This window comes from Micrasema longulum, unplaced genomic scaffold, assembly GCF_059751315.1.
Source record: "Micrasema longulum isolate JH-2025_06_02 unplaced genomic scaffold, ASM5975131v1 h1tg000020l, whole genome shotgun sequence".
Lineage (NCBI taxonomy): Eukaryota > Metazoa > Arthropoda > Insecta > Trichoptera > Brachycentridae > Micrasema > Micrasema longulum.
In genome coordinates this window covers 355,416-373,431 of record NW_028277228.1, presented here as the reverse complement: position 1 = coordinate 373,431, position 18,016 = coordinate 355,416, and the positions used below count along the sequence as shown (strand labels likewise).

Below are 18,016 nucleotides of genomic sequence, written 5' to 3'. Positions count from 1 at the left end.
AGTCAAATACAAAATTATAAAAAGTTTATTATTATCTGTTTCTTTAGTGATTACTCTGGTGTACATTCACCCGCATTCGTTCATCAAAACGGATAGGTTAGAGAATTATCTACACTGATGGATCTCAGTCAGATTCGCCAACCCACACAGGTGCGGCCATATATTATGAAGATTATGACTTGCGAAAATTGTTCAAATTGCAAAATAATAGGTCTGAAGTACAGCAGAATGTATCGTTATCTAAGAAGCTCACAATATAACAAGTGTCTTATCCTGTCGGATTCCCTGATTGCTCTACAAAAGATCAAATGTTCTCCGTTTTCTTTTCCCAAGGATGAGCTGCATTGAAACTCGATTTCTTCTTTAACGATGAAGTTAAGTGGTTTAAAAAAAAATCATTTGTTAATAGACTAAGCCAAAATTTAAAAAAATTATTTCTATGTATAATGTTAACGATAAGCGGACTGTATAATGTAAAAACCAATATCATTCAAATTTGTACAAAATTGGAGTATTTGAATAAAGGAAAAGAGCACGGGAATGGACTTACGTTTAATGTTCTTCAATATTGGTGTACTGGATGATGAAACTTTACTATGAATTATTCAACTATTACTGATACCAACTTTCATAATGACGCGCGACCATTCCAAGAATTTTTATCAAGTTTTGTAATTTTGAAATTATCCCGGGTGTGATATCACGAGTTCTCTTCAGCGAGGTCTGCTGATTGGTAAATTGGTTTCCTGTAATCCAGGAATCAGAATCACACGATGCCTTAGCACTAGTCAAATGATTTTTTTAGGGTTACTTCTCCATAAATAAAAATAGTTTTTAAAATAGGTTGTAGAAATTTTTTTATGTGAATTTTTTTTTACAGCTCTTAAAAATTAGTTGGAAAAATAAAGTTTGCAGAATTTTTTGTAAAGATTTTTTTTATTTGGAGTTAAATCAAATAACGGCTCAAAACTGTAAGTATTGTAGGGTAAAAGACCTACTATTAAACTACTTGGGCGGAAAAAATACAATCATAGACTTAATAGTTTGGCTACACTTGAGACATCCAGCCTAAAATCGGATTTTTACTAAAATTTCTTAAAAATCTGAATAACTTTTAAACGACTGAATACCGCCGAACATACATGGGGGTTAAATCGATAGACATTGAAGTCTTCCATCGCTCTACTACCGATGATCCACCCTCTTAATTACAGGCTGTATAGTGTTATAAGAAATAAGTACTTACAATGTATGGCATATTACCAGTGATGGGATTCAAAATTTTCAAGAACCGGTTCGCCCTCTTCTACCTCTACCCCCCTCTCAAAAAAAAGTTTTTTATTTATTTGTTTTTTACTATGCATATTTAAAAGTTAATTCACAATCATGTTACAGAGTTGTACAAAGCAACTGCGTTTCTTAACCATTATGAGCTATGAAAAGGGCGCTAGATTTTAAATCGCATTATTTTATGTATTCAATTTTTCTATCTCATTCTGGCCCTGTGGGAGACTAGGCAAGTTAAGGAAAGGAAAACATTATTTTTTTGTACATTTTTTGAAGCATCTTTCAATATATTCTCTTTACTAGGTGCAATTACTTAACTGAATTTTTCCACTAATTTTTTTCATCTTTCCAATATTTTTTTCGCTTGGTGAGATTCAAATATTTTTACAAAATGGCGGACCAAGTTAACCAAGCGTGCTGCAACTTATGACCTCAATCGGAATATTGTGTGACAATATAAGGTTAAGGACCGGTTCGGAGACCTCTGAAAATTTTAGGTATCGGTTCTATCGAACAGGCTGAATCCCACCACTGCATATTACCAAGATATTACCTAACTCAGGTGTATAAAATAACTTAACACCTAGAACACCCCAGTAGGGAAGAGAAAAAAGCCTTAAAAAAGAAGAAGATTCCTTTTGGGTACTTATTTTTGTTTTGTAGATGCAGCGCTTTTTTTTTTTTTTTTTTTTAATATGGTAAGGTGGCAACACTATTTGGTTTGCATTCGGTAATGTTAGGTTATGTGTTTTGTAATTTTATGTCAATTCGAAAGAAACAAAATCGCTAGCTTTCGTTATTGCTATGCTATTGTAATAATGTTAAGTCTATTGAAAATAGGACACACATATATATAATGTAAGTAACTAGTTTTGCCTTCGGTGTGTTATTGTATTTTATGTTTTCTTACGTTTAGTATTTATTATTATAATATAATAGTAATATTTTGACAGGTCTTCAAGACACCATTCCTCTTATACTTCCTCAAAGGATAAGGAAAAGGACAAACATCGCAGAGACGAATATCGTAGTTACGATAATTACAAAGATGAAACGGCCTACCGGAGGAATAGATCGCAAGAGCGAAAAACAACCTCACGCGATGACAAAACCAAGAAAAACATTTCCAATGACAGGCGGAGGAAATCTCCTTCGCCATCACGGGATTCTGATGACAAAAGAAGTCGTAGAAAACCATCAGAAGATCGTGCGGGTGATGACTGCAGTAAAAAATCTAAGAAATCTCATAAAAGTAGAGAAAAGCACAAGAAAAGTAAAAAAAAGCGTAGAAAGTCATCGTCATCTTCGTCTTCATCGTCGTCTGATGATTCGAACAGCAGCGAACAGGAGTTAAAGTTATTAAAAAGATTAGAGGAAGAAAGGTTAAAGCAAGTCGCTGAAAGAAAAAGGCTAAAGGAAGCAATGAAAGCCAACGAAACTCCAGAAGAAAAAAGGTTTGTTATTGCGCTTTGTTTTGAGTCACTGAAATGACGGGAAGTCCAGAGTTGCATTATTTTGTCGCACTGACAATTCCTCCAGACGAACATTTATTTAGACTAACTGTAATGTACCAATGTTGGGATGTGGTTTAAATTATAATAATACTCTGTTGTCTCTCTTAGCAATTGTATATTTCAACCAGGTGTGTTTACAAGCCGGAATAAATAAAAACTATGAATAAATACACTTGACGCTCCGGAACGTGCCTTCAAGCCAGTGGAGTGGCTACACCCATAAATAATATATTTAATTAAAAAAATATTTTTCCGGAAAACACATATTATTACCTAAAAATTAGGAGATGTCTCGTTTTGGAAAATATAATATTACCTACTATGTACCAAATGGTATAAACGAGTACATAGTAGGTAATATTATTTATGTTTAAAGAATTAACTTTGTGGTCAAACATTTTAACTAATATTTACTAACATTAGTAAATAAAGTTGGTACAATTTTTTTTGGGTATTAAACAAATGATAACATGAAAGTAGGAAATATGGAAAAAAGGGCCTAAATTTAGATTAGGGTTTCTTTAAAAAGGTAATGATATTTCAGATGTTTCTCAAAACAATTTGAGGATCGAGCTTCTTTTATAGAGAGGGGTAGGTCTTTCCAAAGACTGGTGATTTTTTAATTTTAATATTTCAGGACCCGTCGGCTGCAAGAAAAGCGGGAAAAGGAGCGCCGCAGAAGGGAGAGGATGGGGTGGGACGGGGAGTACCAGCATTACACCAACCAGGACAATCCGTTTGGGGATGCCGCGCTCACGCAGAGCTTCGTCTGGTCCAAGAAGCTTGCCAAAGACGGGCTCGAGGGAGCGTCTCATGACGAGATCGAATCGCGTAATCGACAGAAACAGCTCGACAGTAAAATAGAACTTGAAAAGGTATTTTTTTTTTCAAGTTTCTCCTTTGATAAAATATATTACTTTTAATGTACCCAACGGGATCATGAGACGTCGTGTTCAATGGGGTATTTATTATTTGTAATTATATGTGCAAAAGCCCTTTTGGATGTAAATAAATAAATGATTACTTAGATCTAAAAGAGCCAATGTCAGGTCGAATTTTCTAAATCTGTAGTCAATATTCTTTTCAATCTGAATGATAATGTAGTGGATTTACCTTTGAAACGCCTGTGATGAGCAAGGTGTCTATTAGTGGAGTTTTTACCATAAGGACTGTGAATACTTAATGGAATAATCGTAAAAAAAATATAATTACATTGACTAAATTTAATAAGATATCATCAAATTTATATGTCGGTATAGAGAAAAAAGTCCTATATATGTGTTACTGCTATCTAGTACATTAATTTAAAAACCCTAAACTTCCTCATTAAGTAGATTTTTATGATTTGAACGTTTAGGTGAAGAAGCGGAGAATAGAACGCGAGGCGGAGAGGGAAGCTCGCGAGGTGGAAGCATTAGCTCTGCAGCGCGGGAGGGAAGCGGCCGAGTGGCGCCACTGGAGGGCCCTGGAGGACGCCTTCCATCTCAAGCAGGCTCGGCTGAGGACACACATTCGTATCCAAGATGGAAGAGGTAATAATCATTTACACTTAAATAACTAATTGTAACAGTTTTAATAACTATTTTTATGACAGTGTTTGTTTATAAGTTTTGAACATCTGCAAGAAATGGTATTAACACACATCATAAATATCAGTATTGCTAATTTAATTTTAACGAGTTCTTCAATTATTGATAACAAAATCTTGCTGTTTTGATATTTTTATTTAGCATTTGGTAAACTCTTGCTGTGCAGTGTTAAAATATACATGAATGTGTTCATCTACCCAAAAAAAAATGTTTATTTAAACATTATTAGGTATTGTACTTGAGAATATTGTATGTAAGAAGCATTATATTATTATGTATCTTACCAATAAACTAATGTTATTGTATCATAGCTAAGGCAATTGACCTCTTGGCTTGGTATGTGAGTGCTGAAGGAGAAGTTGATGCTGTGGAGATGCATGAACCATATACCTACCTGAATGGACTGCAAATTGCTGACTTGGAAGATCTACTTGAAGATATCAAGGTACATCCTGTTTCAATACTTGGTACACTTTTACTTAACTTGTTTATTTGACTCATCAGTGCTTTCATCTTCTAACAGGCATCCTGAGACTAGTAAAATAGATGCAGTTTTTAAATAATAATATTGTTAATCCCACACTGCCCAGTGTAGACGATCTGCTACATACCGATAATCGAAGTTTAAAAGTGAAATCAAACATTTTTATCACTCGGAAATTAGTGTATTATATTGTATACATCTAACCGAAATTTATTTCGAAAATCGCCACCAGGGTAAAATTTGAAACAAAAAGTCAGTTACACGTGTTCTGTCAAAAGTGTAATTTAGCTAATGTTCAAATGGTGATTTCTTTGTATTTTTTAAATGATTTGAAGTTATAATTGTTTCCACAACTTTCATTATTAGCATATTACAACAGACATAAAGAACATTTTACAAAAGAAAATAAGAAGTTTATGCGTCCTCAGGGTTTATGGCTATCATTTGCTGGTTTTAGTGGCCCCCATTCACTATTATGCCTATATTTGAACACCTATATTCCTTCGACTCTTCCATCTGTTGACGTTTTTGAAGTTAAAGAGCTGAAACTTTTATTGTTGCGGCCGAGATTCATCTGATGAATTATTTCACCTACATAACAGGCAATGCCTGAAAGTATTTTTCAATTTTTATATTTTTTCTCGGATTAGGTGGATTCATCATCAATGTTTTGAGTTTGTCCAAATTTTTGTAGACAAGGACCGGATTCAACCCCTTAGGCAGCTGTTAATATTAGCATTATTAGCATATGGGGTTGAATCCAGTCCTTGTCTACAAAAATTTGGACAAACTCAATACATTTTTGTTTCATTACTAGATAAAAAGATGTTCAAAAGAAACATAATTTCTTATTTTCCTTATTTATATTCTTTATTTTTTAACCTTTTAATGCCCGATGTAGCATATTGTCCACATACCTAATATATGAAAATTAAACTGAAAAAATTAAACAAAAAAAATCTGTATTTGAATCACTAACTTTGTGGTTATTTTTTAAAATTTCCACCGACCGGTTTAAAAGCAAACAAGCTTCTTCGTCAAGGTTTACGTAACTAATGAATTCTTTCCTTTTGTATTTTTATCATGTTTACTAAATACTACACGTGGAGCCAATAAATCAAGTCTTTTTTAAGAGTGGTAATTTGATATGATTATTTTTAAAGCTAGAGAGGAGTGGACTAAAAGAAATATTGTTTATTTAGTTATTCATTATTTTTTTCTTATTTTAATTTCGCTTTTTTCTTATTTGAATGGATCGCTTTTTTAATTTGTAAGATTTCTAAGTTGTCTAATTTTAATATTTTATTTTCAACATGGAGTACTTTTAATCCAGTGTCATTATTAAGTTAGAGTGTTATAATTATTTATACAAATTTCAGAGTAATTATGTGCATGTGCATTATTACTCTGAAATACAAATATGGGTATTCATTTTAACAAGTATGTTTTTAAACGTCAATAGTGATACAAGATTACTTAAATGAAACAGACAGCGACAGTGTTATGAAATTTACTAAAAGCAGACTTCTTATGGTTTCCCTTTTATGGTAAAGCTTAAGAAATAGAACATTGTGTCCTTGTTATAACCAATCTCAAAACAAACTAGGTACTTATAATTTGGTATTGCCAGTATAAAAATCAATTAAGGCTCAAATTTTTTATGTTTTCTGCTCGTTTTGACAGATTCTGAGGGATTTTATTTTACAAAAATATTTATTTGTTTTATTATCGTGTAAAAGGTCAGGTATTTAATGTATTACTTACCATCCGCTTTTTTCAGGTTTACAAAGAATTAGAGAATGACGCAAACCTTTCTTACTGGTCGGACATAACCACAATTGTCCAAGATGAACTGGAGAAGTTACGGACTGCTGAGGGAGGGGCTGAAGGTGTGCGCAGAGACGGCATTCACCATGCAGTTGCGTATGATGTCACACAGGTAATATCCTTTATCCTAAAGCTACTAAAAAAGTCCAAAGATGTGATACAAAAATCCCCAAATTACTCAAAAGGATGCCTTACCACGCTAGATTAAAAGCACTAGGACTTACATCATTGGAAGAATGACGAAAGAGAAGGGACTTGATAGAAACTTATAAGATACTAAATTATTACAATGACTGCCCCCTGAATGAGATGTAATACAAATCACTCCTCAGACGTTACTACAAAGTTATGTCGTTACTTTTGCTGACATCTGTCATTCTAATCAAGCTATATTTTAAGGACTATAGAATATGTAATTTTAGCATTGGTATATCGTCCCGAAATAATGGCCTCTTCCCCCTGATGATTTCCCTCACATGGAATAACTATTAAATATTCTGTTGTAGGTGTTTAAAGGAAAGACAGGGGCTCAGCTGAACGAACTTCAGCAACAGATTGAGGACAAGATTCAGAAAAGGCACGATGGAGTAGATGTCGGATACTGGGAGTCGCTTCTCTCCCAACTAAAGGGTAATATTACTATTATGGATGCTACATTAAGACAAATCATAAGCTCTGCAATGACTTCTATCCCCTTCTCAAAGAATTTCATATCTAAATAAAATACTTATAAAAATGAAGCATAGACAGAATGGTGAATGCCGATTATTTAACTCTTGTATAATACCAGTACTCCTATATGGGTGCGTATCCTGGCACTTTACTAAATCTCAAAACACCAAACTTCTGAGTTTTGAAAGTAAATGCCCAAGGAGAATATGAGTCATAAGGTAGTTCGATTTCATAACTAACATTCAAGTCCGAGAACGGACGTAACAGCTTTCTATGACGAGCGTTTTGAGGGAGCAGCGGTGGACCTGGCTTGGACACATGCTGCGGATGCCTCGGGAGAGCCTTAACCCATGCTGCCTCTTCTTTACGCCTACGGGCTACCGCCGTCCTGGAAGACCGTCGATGAGGATCTTTCGGCGGAACTAAGAGACACGGCATTGACATAGGAGGAGGCGAGAGTGCTCGTTAGCTGATGTGGAAAACAAGAAGAATTTTACGCAATGTGTAAAGTGAGCTTTACCTCACTTGAGGTTGAACCTCTGACCTCTTGATACAAAGTCTGTGACACTACCCATGGGACCATAGCCTGTTGTATAAAAAAATATTAATTTATTTTTAAACTAAATATATATGACTAAAATATTAATTTTTTGGTTTTAGCACACATGGCTCGAGCGCGTCTCCGCGATCGCCACCAGCAGAACCTCCGCCGCAAGCTGCAGCTCCTCAAGCAGGAACAGGGAGTGGGGGGTGAGGCTGCACCCACAGCGGGCCCTGCGCCCTCTGCAGCCCCTGAGCCAGAGGGACCCTCGGAGGAGCCCCAACCAGGGCCTAGCAAGGTAGAGGAAGGCACACCCAAGAAAGAAGAGGAAAGCGGCGATGAGTGAGTTTCAAATGAAAAAATAAATATTAAGATACAGATTATTTCTTACTTTGTCTTGCGACACATCGAGCCATGATCGCCAAAACATCGTAATCGCTCTAACATAAGATGATCATGCATAATGGATTATGATTTTGTTAATACGGTATTGAAATTTATGGCATTTTAAAAATAATTTTAAAAATAATTTTAAAAATATATTAAGGAGTCTGCATCAGATCTAAATTTACTTTATGGTGTAAAAACTAAATTCACTTACACTTAAGTTTCCATGTTGAGATCATAAATTCCCCACACTTTTTTTAATCAGCCACATATTACTTAAATCTGCTGTGCACTTGGAGTCTCTCCATTTTTATAGCTTTCTCAAGCAAGTGAAGTTAGTCAGAGAGAGTGACAACCCGCGTTTTTTCTTTGCTCCGGAGTTGCCAGATATAAATCTAATTTTCCGACTCAAAAATTTAGGCATGGTACCTACTCAGTTCAATACTATGACAGTGTATGAATATAACTTCTTCTTCTTTTGCTGCTCTTACCGGAGGTTGGCGATCATCATTCTGAATTCATCAAATATGTATGACAATTATTTAAAAATCAAATTGACTCAGTACATTAAAAAAATTATAATAAGATAAATGTGTATTTTTATAGTGTTGCATTTTTAGGCTTAGAATGTATGTCAAGATAAATGCGTGTGGCGGTTCATCCTCTCTGCCCACCCTTACGAGAAATATTAGTACATAGTAATAAATGGTTGTTGAACATAAAATGCCCAACAAGTGAAAATATTTCCAGGTGGGCTCCTGAAGAGACGGACATGACTACAGAGTACCTGAAGCTCTACACCAGCGGCCGCTACAGTCCCTCACTCATGGCCCAAACGGGGCTCGAGCCGGGGACTCTTCTGACGGACCCTCAGCACGAGGAGCAGCGGATCCTGTTCCTGCGCGCCAAGGTCCTGGGCTCGGAAACCAAGGCTCCCGAGCCCGCACATGCTGGGCTTGCGGCCCTGGAGAGGGAGGCGCGGAGGGACATGGGCGGGGACGAGGCCAGGTTCAGTGTGGAGGCCAACCTTCCTGACCAATTGTACCTGTGGTCGGATAAGTACCGGCCGAGAAAACCGAGATATTTCAACAGGTAATATTATCAAATTTTGTAAATTTATATTGCCATACAGATGCACATTGAGTTTTTCTGTCATTTGCTCTTACTCTTTGCTGACTATAAACTTCTATTTTCTTGTATTTCCTCTTTCCTAGTGAAGACTAGCATCGAATGAATTTATTTATAAATACCCTTATTGCTAGTTTTATTTTTTCAAATACATATTGAATATTGAATGGTACCTCCACACGCCTACCACAAGCTACTTGGAGAAAAGCTTCTCAAGTGTACACAAGCATCCATCCACTTGCAAATGTGGCAGTTAATCCTGAGCGTTCGCCGGTTCAAGCCTATAGTATACATATCGACGCTGGAAAGGCTATTTACTTTAAGCGACATCGCAGTTTTAATAATGACAGAACTAATTACATTAAACGACACGGGACTTGTAAAATATTTTCAATAAATAGGCGAATACACATCAAAATATGATTTACCCTGTTGTTTATATACGATGTTCTAGATGGAGGTATGATTTTTTAAATTTTTAAATGGCTCTGCTGTAACATTTGCAAAATGTCGCTTAAAGTAAATAGCCTTTCCAGCGTCGATATTGAATCTATGACTTAAGTATGATCTGTGCAAAAAATACCGTCACTGTCCCAAACTGCATCAAGTGCTCGCAAGCATCTGGTAGGCAAGCCAAATACCCGATCCTTGCACTTGTCGGCGCTAAGATGATTTATTTAGCGCTATTTTAATTTTAACTATCCCAAGGGCGCTGTACAAACAAACATCCCAACATGTCATGCAGCTACAGAGCGCATAGGTTGTTAGCACACCTACAGTTCAAGTATATAATGATAAATTTGAGTTCCAGATAAGAACCGTATTTTAATGCTTCTTGTCTTGCTGCTATTGAGCGCATAGGCGGTTTGAGTTCTGGCTCCAACGACAAAGAAAGTAATATGTGCGGTATACTGTTTTATTTCTAAATACATATCCAAAACATTACAACGGGATAGCGAGTATTGGAAATAGATGAATCAGATATTAAACTTGTAAATTATTTTTTCTCGTTTTCAATTTTTTTAAAGACAAATTCTTTACCTGGAAAATTAAATTGATAATTATGTTTGCAGAGTGCACACTGGTTTTGAGTGGAATAAATATAATCAGACTCACTACGACATGGATAATCCACCTCCTAAAATTGTGCAGGGCTACAAATTCAACATCTTCTATCCCGATCTCATAGATAAGAACTCTACACCTGAATTTTCTCTGGTAATTTTTTTTCTTTTTTAATTATTAATACATAATATATGTATACCATTTAAGAAAATTAAATAAAAAACACCAAACTATAATATGAAAGATTCGAATTAAAATTATTTCTGTCTGTCTAAAAGTATTAGGAGTAAAAGAAAATTTAAGAGGTATTAGATGTTATCTAGATTACATACGTAACAATGGCAGATATTTGAAATGCTGTAACTATTTCTTTAAGAGCGGATAAGGTACTCCTTTTTTCATATGTACACATGTGAAAATCAATTTCTGTCGTACAATTTTTGTTCTAGTATTTTAAGTAACGAAAATTAAAAATACAATTTGTTACAAAAAATATTTTTTTCTTTCTTGGACAATTTAAGTTTTATCATTGCAGCATTTTCAATTTCCATTGATAAAAATATATTTTTATTTTAAGTGTTGAAACAGTGCATACATACATTTTTTATGTGTGCTCTAATAACATTATATTATGTTATTTGTTGATATATATTATATTTTTAATGACTACATTATGCATATAATAATGCACTAGTGAGAATAGAATCCATTGAACAATATTATTCCAATAATGTTGAATGAGGATAAGCTATTATATCGATGGTTTAGAATATTAACATACTCATTACAGAACTGGTCATATTTCAGGAGATTTCATATTTCACATATTCACATATTTCCACAAGTTGGTTTTTTGTCTTTGTTTTCATATCACTTATTATGGAATATGCAACTATGATTTGGAAAGAGAGCTCATTTAATACATTTAGCGTTAAAATATCCAAACTCAATTTTTTTGTACTTGGATCAATCATCGTGTTTCGATGATCTGTTGCATGAAGTTAAGACGGTCAGTTTGACGCTTTGGGTGCTAGTCCAGGGACATTTAAATTTTGCAGAATAAAACCACTTTATGAATATATTATATTTTATGTTAGATTCCTGGCATTGATTTAAAAATCATACAAATATTTATTCTCATCATATAGTAATTACCAAGCATAATCGAATGTAGTAATTTCACTGTGATTGTTTTTGCAGAAACCCTGCCCAGAGAATCCCGACTTTGGTGTTTTAAGATTCCGAGCGGGACCGCCTTACGAGGATATCGCTTTCAAGATAGTGAACCGCGAATGGGAATATTCCTATAAGAGAGGTTTCCGCTGCCAATTCCAGAACAACATTTTCCAGCTCTGGTTCCACTTCAAGAGATATCGCTACCGGAGGTAGTGCGGCCGGACATCACTGCAGATTTACCTTACTTCGTACTGTTTACTGTTGGACACTGAGATACAAAAATTAAAATTGATAACATTTCTTAAATTATCACTGGCTGTACAGGTGCCGAATGAGTCGTTGTGCCGCGTGCCATTTGCGCTCTTCCTATACATCAGATCGCAATGTAGCATCCATTATCAGGATGGGGTAACATCAGCAAAAATACATTATTTATCTTTATTAACCTTTATCATAATCATTACATTTATATATATATTTTTTGCACCACAACAGGCCAGGAGGCCTAATTACAGTGGTGAATTACATCACAGAGCAACCAGGCTTGAGAAAAATCACATTTTTCATTTTTGTGTTCTCACCGGCAATCGAACTCGGAACCTTCTGTGCGTGAGTCTAGCGTCTTGACCACTACACCACGGAGGCCGTCCATTCCCCTATCCACACCTTATGGTGCATAGGGCACTTCATTGGTAGACCAATCGTCGTTTATCTTAATCGTTTTTTGTTATATGAAGGTATGGTGGTCAGTCTTACGTTTCAAGTGCCAGTCCAGAGACTATAAAATTTTGCTGTGTAAATACACTTTTTAAATAAATATTTTGTCAACCATGCTGGGAATTGAATCTGAGATCTCTCGCATGGTAGTCAAGCATGCTGACTACTAGGCCACGAGATGAACAATATAAACTGTGCTTGGCAAAAACCTGTGTTGAGATTTTCATTTAGTAAATTATTTTACAAGTACCTATTGTAGTTAAATTAGCAATGCAAAATTGCATTGAAGTTAATTAAGTGGGTATGTTTCGTACATAATGTATAAATATGTTTTTAAATAGTAAAAACTTGACACTGATGCTGTTCAAATGAAAATCAAAATTGAATTAAATGAAAATTAACTTGACCACTGTGTAACAATCACTATTCTGCCTATGATAAATTTAGATCTTAACTCGGATCTGTGGATTATGTAAGGCTGAGACTTGCATTATGGACAAAATAAAGAAAGGTGTGCTGCGTTGGTTTGGACATGTAGAGCGAATGGACAGCAAAAAAACAGCTAAAAAAGATGTACAATTTGAATGTTGATGTATGCCGAAAACGAGGAAGACATTGCACAACCAAATTCAAACTTGAAGATGAACATGTCAAAAGTCGAAATAATCATTGTGCGTACATGAGAAGATGTATGAATGAAGTGAGGTCTGTATGCAAAGACAGTGATATGGCATTTTGTCCTATCTGCCTACCCCTATGGGGAAACGGCGTAATGCTTTGTATGTTTAAAAAAAATAAATTTTGCACCACAGCAGGCCAGGAGACCCAATTGGCGGCCTCCCGTGGTGTAGTGGTCAAGACGCTTGACTCACGCACGGAAGGCTCCGGGTTCGATTCCCGGTGAGAACACAAAAATTAAAAAAATGTGATTTTTCTCAAGCCTGGGTGCTCTGTGATGTAATTCACCACTGTAATTAGGCCTCCTGGCCTGTTGTGGTGCAAAAAAAAAAAAAAAAAAACTGTTAAAAAAAAAAAAAAAATTATTGTGGTGAATTACAGTACAGAACACCCAGGCTTGAGAAAAATCATATTTTGATTTGTGTTCTCACCGGGAATTGAACTCAGAACCTTCCGTGTGTGACTCAAGTGTCTTAACCACTACACCACGGAGGCCGTCGTTCGTTGTTTGAATAACGTTTTAGGGAGTGAAATCTAGCCTGTCTACATTCAGCTTGTTTTAACTTCAAAACAATATACTCAAACTATAATTAGAGATTATATGGCGACTATAATAATAAAATATGTATGTTGTATGATGAACAATAAAATTAAAGTTTAAAAAAATATCTACAATGTTTTGAGTATGTCCAAATGCTTGTAGACAAGCTGGAGTTGTTTAAATTTAAATTAATATTGATTTTTTGAGAAGATATTTTAGTATTGCTGCGTGTAGATATTTATTCATTTGGCATTGACATAGTGGAACCAAAATCTTTAAGAAGTGAGATATTAATTTAAACCTATTCATAATGCAATTGTTTACAATAATTATAACACATTAAATTTTTAAAAAGTTGAAGCTATTATTGTATCAGTTTCTTTTATGATTTGCTCAAAATAAAGAAAGATGAACTTATTTGAATTTGTTGCAACAGAGAGGCAAAATATTTTTGAGAGGGTATATGGGGTCTAGGCATTTACAAGGCTTACGACCTGTCATTGGCTGGTAAAAGTGGCCACTTTACACACTGTGTAACATTCACCATTCTGCCTATGAACATCCACATTTCCTCAACTCTTCCATCTATTGACTTTTGACAAACATAGACAGAATGGTGAATGTTACACAGTGTGTAAAGTGGCCACTTAAACCAGCCAATAACAAGTCATAAGCCATAGACTCCCATATTCCCTTCTCAAAAATGTTTTCCCTCTCTGTTGCAACAAATTTAAATATGAACAACTTCCTTGGGAGAAAATCCAGCCAGTCTGCAAGCATTTGGACAAACTCAAAACATTGTTGGAAGATGAACTTTGCCGGGTTTACTGCAATCAGTAAAAATATATACATTTTGGATTAATTAATAAAACTTTGTTTTTTAAATTACATATTATTTTTAAATAGTTTAAAATTTTTCTACAGGTGTGAATTTTTTTATTATTAATATTGGAAGCATTATCTTTGTGGTCAAACATTTTAATAGATGTTATTAAATATTTGTATATAACCACTTACGACTTTTCTATGTCAACCAGTTTCGAGACGTACCGTCTCTTCGTCAGGACACCAATTAAACCAACATGCAAACCAACAAGCAAAACCCACTATACACCCTTCACCTGTTGTCGAAACCGGTAGACATAGAAAAGTCGGTAAGTGGTTATATACAAATATTTAATAACATTAATTTTTTTAATTTACTCCAGTTGATGAATGCCATAAGAAACTAGCTATGTTAAAAAAAAAAGTTTTGTTAAAGAATCCTAAAATTAACATATTACAACAGAGATGAAGAACATTTAAGAGAGGGTAATATAGAAGTCTAGGCATCTACAGGGCTTATGACCTGTCAATGGCTGGTTTAAGTGGCCACTTTACACACTGTAACATTCACCATTCTGCCTATATTTGAACATCTATATTCCTTCAATTCTTTCATCTGTTGATGTTTGTGAAGTTAAAGAGCTGAAACCTTTGACAGGTCATAAGCCCTGTAGATGCCTAGACTTCTACATTACCTTCTCTTAAATGTTCTTCATCTCTGTTGTAATATGTTAATATAAACAGCTCCCCAGAGAGTTGAATCCAGTCCTTGTCTACAAAAATTTGGACAAACTCAAAATATTGTTGAATCCTAAAATATTCAAGCATATTGAACCGGGTTGTCGTCCCGTGGTCCGAGGTTCACACCCGGCTCTATCACAACTGAGTTCCCATTTTCTAATAGCAAGTTATTTACAACGCGTTGAAAATGGCCCCCAAAATAAAAATATTTGGGTAAATCAAAAGAATGCAAATATTTCTTCTTAACAAAAATGTATAATTATGATTCAATAAATAAATTTTGAGATAAGAAGAACATGTTGAAGAATTTATAACAATAATTGACAACTCTGATAATTTATTAACATTTTATTTTACAAAGTATTTACAGGTGGGGTTCTAATCAATCAATTTGTTTAAATAATCGTTCATCTTGAGTTTCTTTAGACTGGCAGTGGATGATCAATCTGGAAGTATTTCAGAATTATAAATTAAACATGCATATTATGTGACTGGGAAAAGTAGGAAATTTTATTAAACACTTGATATTTAAAAAAAGAAAGCACATACAACATTCAGAATCTAAGTTCAGAGGTCTGAGATTCAAACCACAACTTGTTTCCCATGAAAATGTATGCATGGTTAGTAACCAGTATGGCCTTAGTAGGGGGTTTAAAAAATTTCCTGTAAATTGAAATATTTGGATAAATAATAATAAAACAAATATTTTATTTAAAAATTGAATAAATATGATAAGGACATTGAAACATTAAGCGCTTTCCGCTCATTCAAACAAAATAATACTAAGCTGAATAACAATTAACCTCTCTGGTTTTATGTAAGTATACTTTTCAATCACATTTTCCGCACCTAATGGTGCATAGGGCACTGCATTGGTACTTTTTTTTGCAGTGTATCTATTTCGATCACTTATTACATTTTTGAGTGTATTAACAGACTATCAGCCTTGCTAAAACATTATAAATGTTTTGTCAACCTGTTCTATTAAAATGTTACGCAGTCATTTAACTATTTTAATAAAAATAAAAAAACACTTTTATTGATGTTACAAAGTCATGATATAGTAAAACAAATAAATTAATTGTGTACCGAGGTAAGATCTTACTATGGCTTGGCTGCCTGCTCCGCGGCAGGGTTCGCGATCTCCTCATGCGCCTCTGGCGCGTGACGGAAGTTGGGGAACTGCTCCCAGGGAGCGTTCAGCTCGAACTTGCGGAACTCCTGAGCCAGCTCCAACGGCTCCACCACTACTCGCTTCTTTTCATCGTCGTAGCGCACCTCCACATACCCGCTCAGCGGGAAGTCACGCCGGAAAGGGTGCCCCTCGAACCCGTAGTCCGTAAGGATCCGCCGCAAGTCCGGATGGTTGGCGAAAAACACCCCGAACATGTCCCAAATCTCCCTCTCGTACCAGTTGGCCGCCTTGTGCACGTCGTTGCTCGAGTCTATTGGAGTCAACTCATCTGTGTACGTCTTCACGCGAATCCTTGAGTTGTACCGCAGCGAAAGAATATTATAAATCAGCTCGAATCTGTACGGCCTACTAGGAACGTCCATTCCGGCAATATCGGTTAAATTAGTAAACTGCGAGTTATGGTGATCTTTTAGAAACTGCAGTACAGGGATAACGCCTTCCGGAGCGATCAAAACCTCTAACTCGTTCCCAGCTGTCAGTTGGACCTTCTGCACGTATTTTGGCATGCATTCCGCCACGTATTTGCCGAACTCTATGAGCTGAGTTTTTTCGATGGCGTTGCTCTTTCTCACGGTGGGCCTGGTCTCAGGGGCTGGTTCCGCAGCATGGCCGCTCTTTCGAGCGATCTGTTGGATGGCAGGGGCTCTCATGTTGGTCAGCGCCGACCTGCCAGATGCGGCGATAGCTCCAGCGAAGCCCCTAAGAAAGAGAGCCATTCTGCAACGTTACGAAACCTTTTCTTAAAAAGTTCTTCTACCAGAACTTAAGGAGGAAATCAACAATCCAGGAACCTATTCGTAATCGGTAAAAAATATGACATACGCCATAGATATTGTGATGTAACATTTCGCTCGAATAATATAGACCATTGTTGTCTATGTAAAATAATAATGGTTCATCCACAACTCCATTAGAAGTACCTACGCGATGTTTCAAAAAGGATTGTTGGGATAACGATGACAACGTCTTCCATGTATTTCGTAAATTGCAAGAGGTACTAAAATAACAATTATTCTTTTAGAGACCAATATCTCGATAGATACGAAGGAAACAACTTTTTAATATGTCTTAAATGAGTTGAAGGGATTAATAGGGGGGGGGGAGGAGACCAGGTGTAGTATGCTGAACGAAAAAGCGCGCGTAGAAAACGCATTTTTAACGCGTAATAACGTACTATATACTCGCTAACAGAGCAATCGCGCGCAATTCCGTTCAGAATACCAACCCAGGGATGAAAGTGATAAATGAGTTTTAGAAGGAATTACTTTGCTTATATAAAACATTTCTGCTGTGTTGTTGTTTCTATTCTACTCTTCTCTCACCTCTGTAATGCCTGTAGCCTACGGCTCTGTGCTAGGCGGTTGTGAGTAAATCGTATAGGCGTTGGTATAATAATAATGGTTTCAATTCTTTGTATTTCTTTAGATATAGAAGCTCATTTTAATATTTGCTAATTTAATATCACAAAGAAATCTACTTCTAAATTATATTTCTCATCCTATATAATGTTTCTCATTTAATGTTATCTACATCGATTAATTCTTTCATTTATAGAGATGTAATTGTCAGATTTTAGCAAGTCGAAAATGAATGCATGGTTTCCAAATTCTGCTAATAACTTCTCGTATTAGGTTTATGTTAGTATTTTT

General features: G+C 35.4%; 2 protein-coding genes across 3 annotated transcripts; one reads left to right on the top strand and one right to left on the bottom strand.

Moving 5' to 3' along the window:
• Positions 1-2,010: 2,010 nt before the first annotated feature.
• Positions 2,011-17,203, top strand: cactin (cactin, spliceosome C complex subunit). The gene is made up of 11 exons (XM_088243045.1): positions 2,011-2,145; positions 2,241-2,741; positions 3,439-3,676; positions 4,159-4,333; positions 4,702-4,835; positions 6,655-6,813; positions 7,208-7,331; positions 8,034-8,256; positions 9,052-9,393; positions 10,503-10,647; positions 11,695-17,203. Coding segments are annotated over exons 1-11 (2,232 nt in total). The 5' UTR covers positions 2,011-2,143; the 3' UTR covers positions 11,884-17,203.
• ND-30 (NADH:ubiquinone oxidoreductase core subunit S3) lies at positions 15,493-17,213 on the bottom strand. Of its 2 annotated transcripts, none has more exons than XM_088243089.1 (2): positions 16,262-17,213; positions 15,493-15,618 (listed from the first exon to the last, which is right to left on the bottom strand). In XM_088243089.1, the coding sequence occupies exon 1, from the start codon at positions 17,081-17,083 to the stop codon at positions 16,277-16,279; it is 807 nt and encodes a 268-aa protein (XP_088099215.1). In that variant the 5' UTR covers positions 17,084-17,213; the 3' UTR covers positions 15,493-15,618; positions 16,262-16,276. The 2 variants fall into 2 exon arrangements, with proteins under 2 accessions (XP_088099215.1, XP_088099204.1); XM_088243078.1 differs by having other exon boundaries at positions 16,278-17,213.
• Positions 17,214-18,016: the final 803 nt, after the last annotated feature.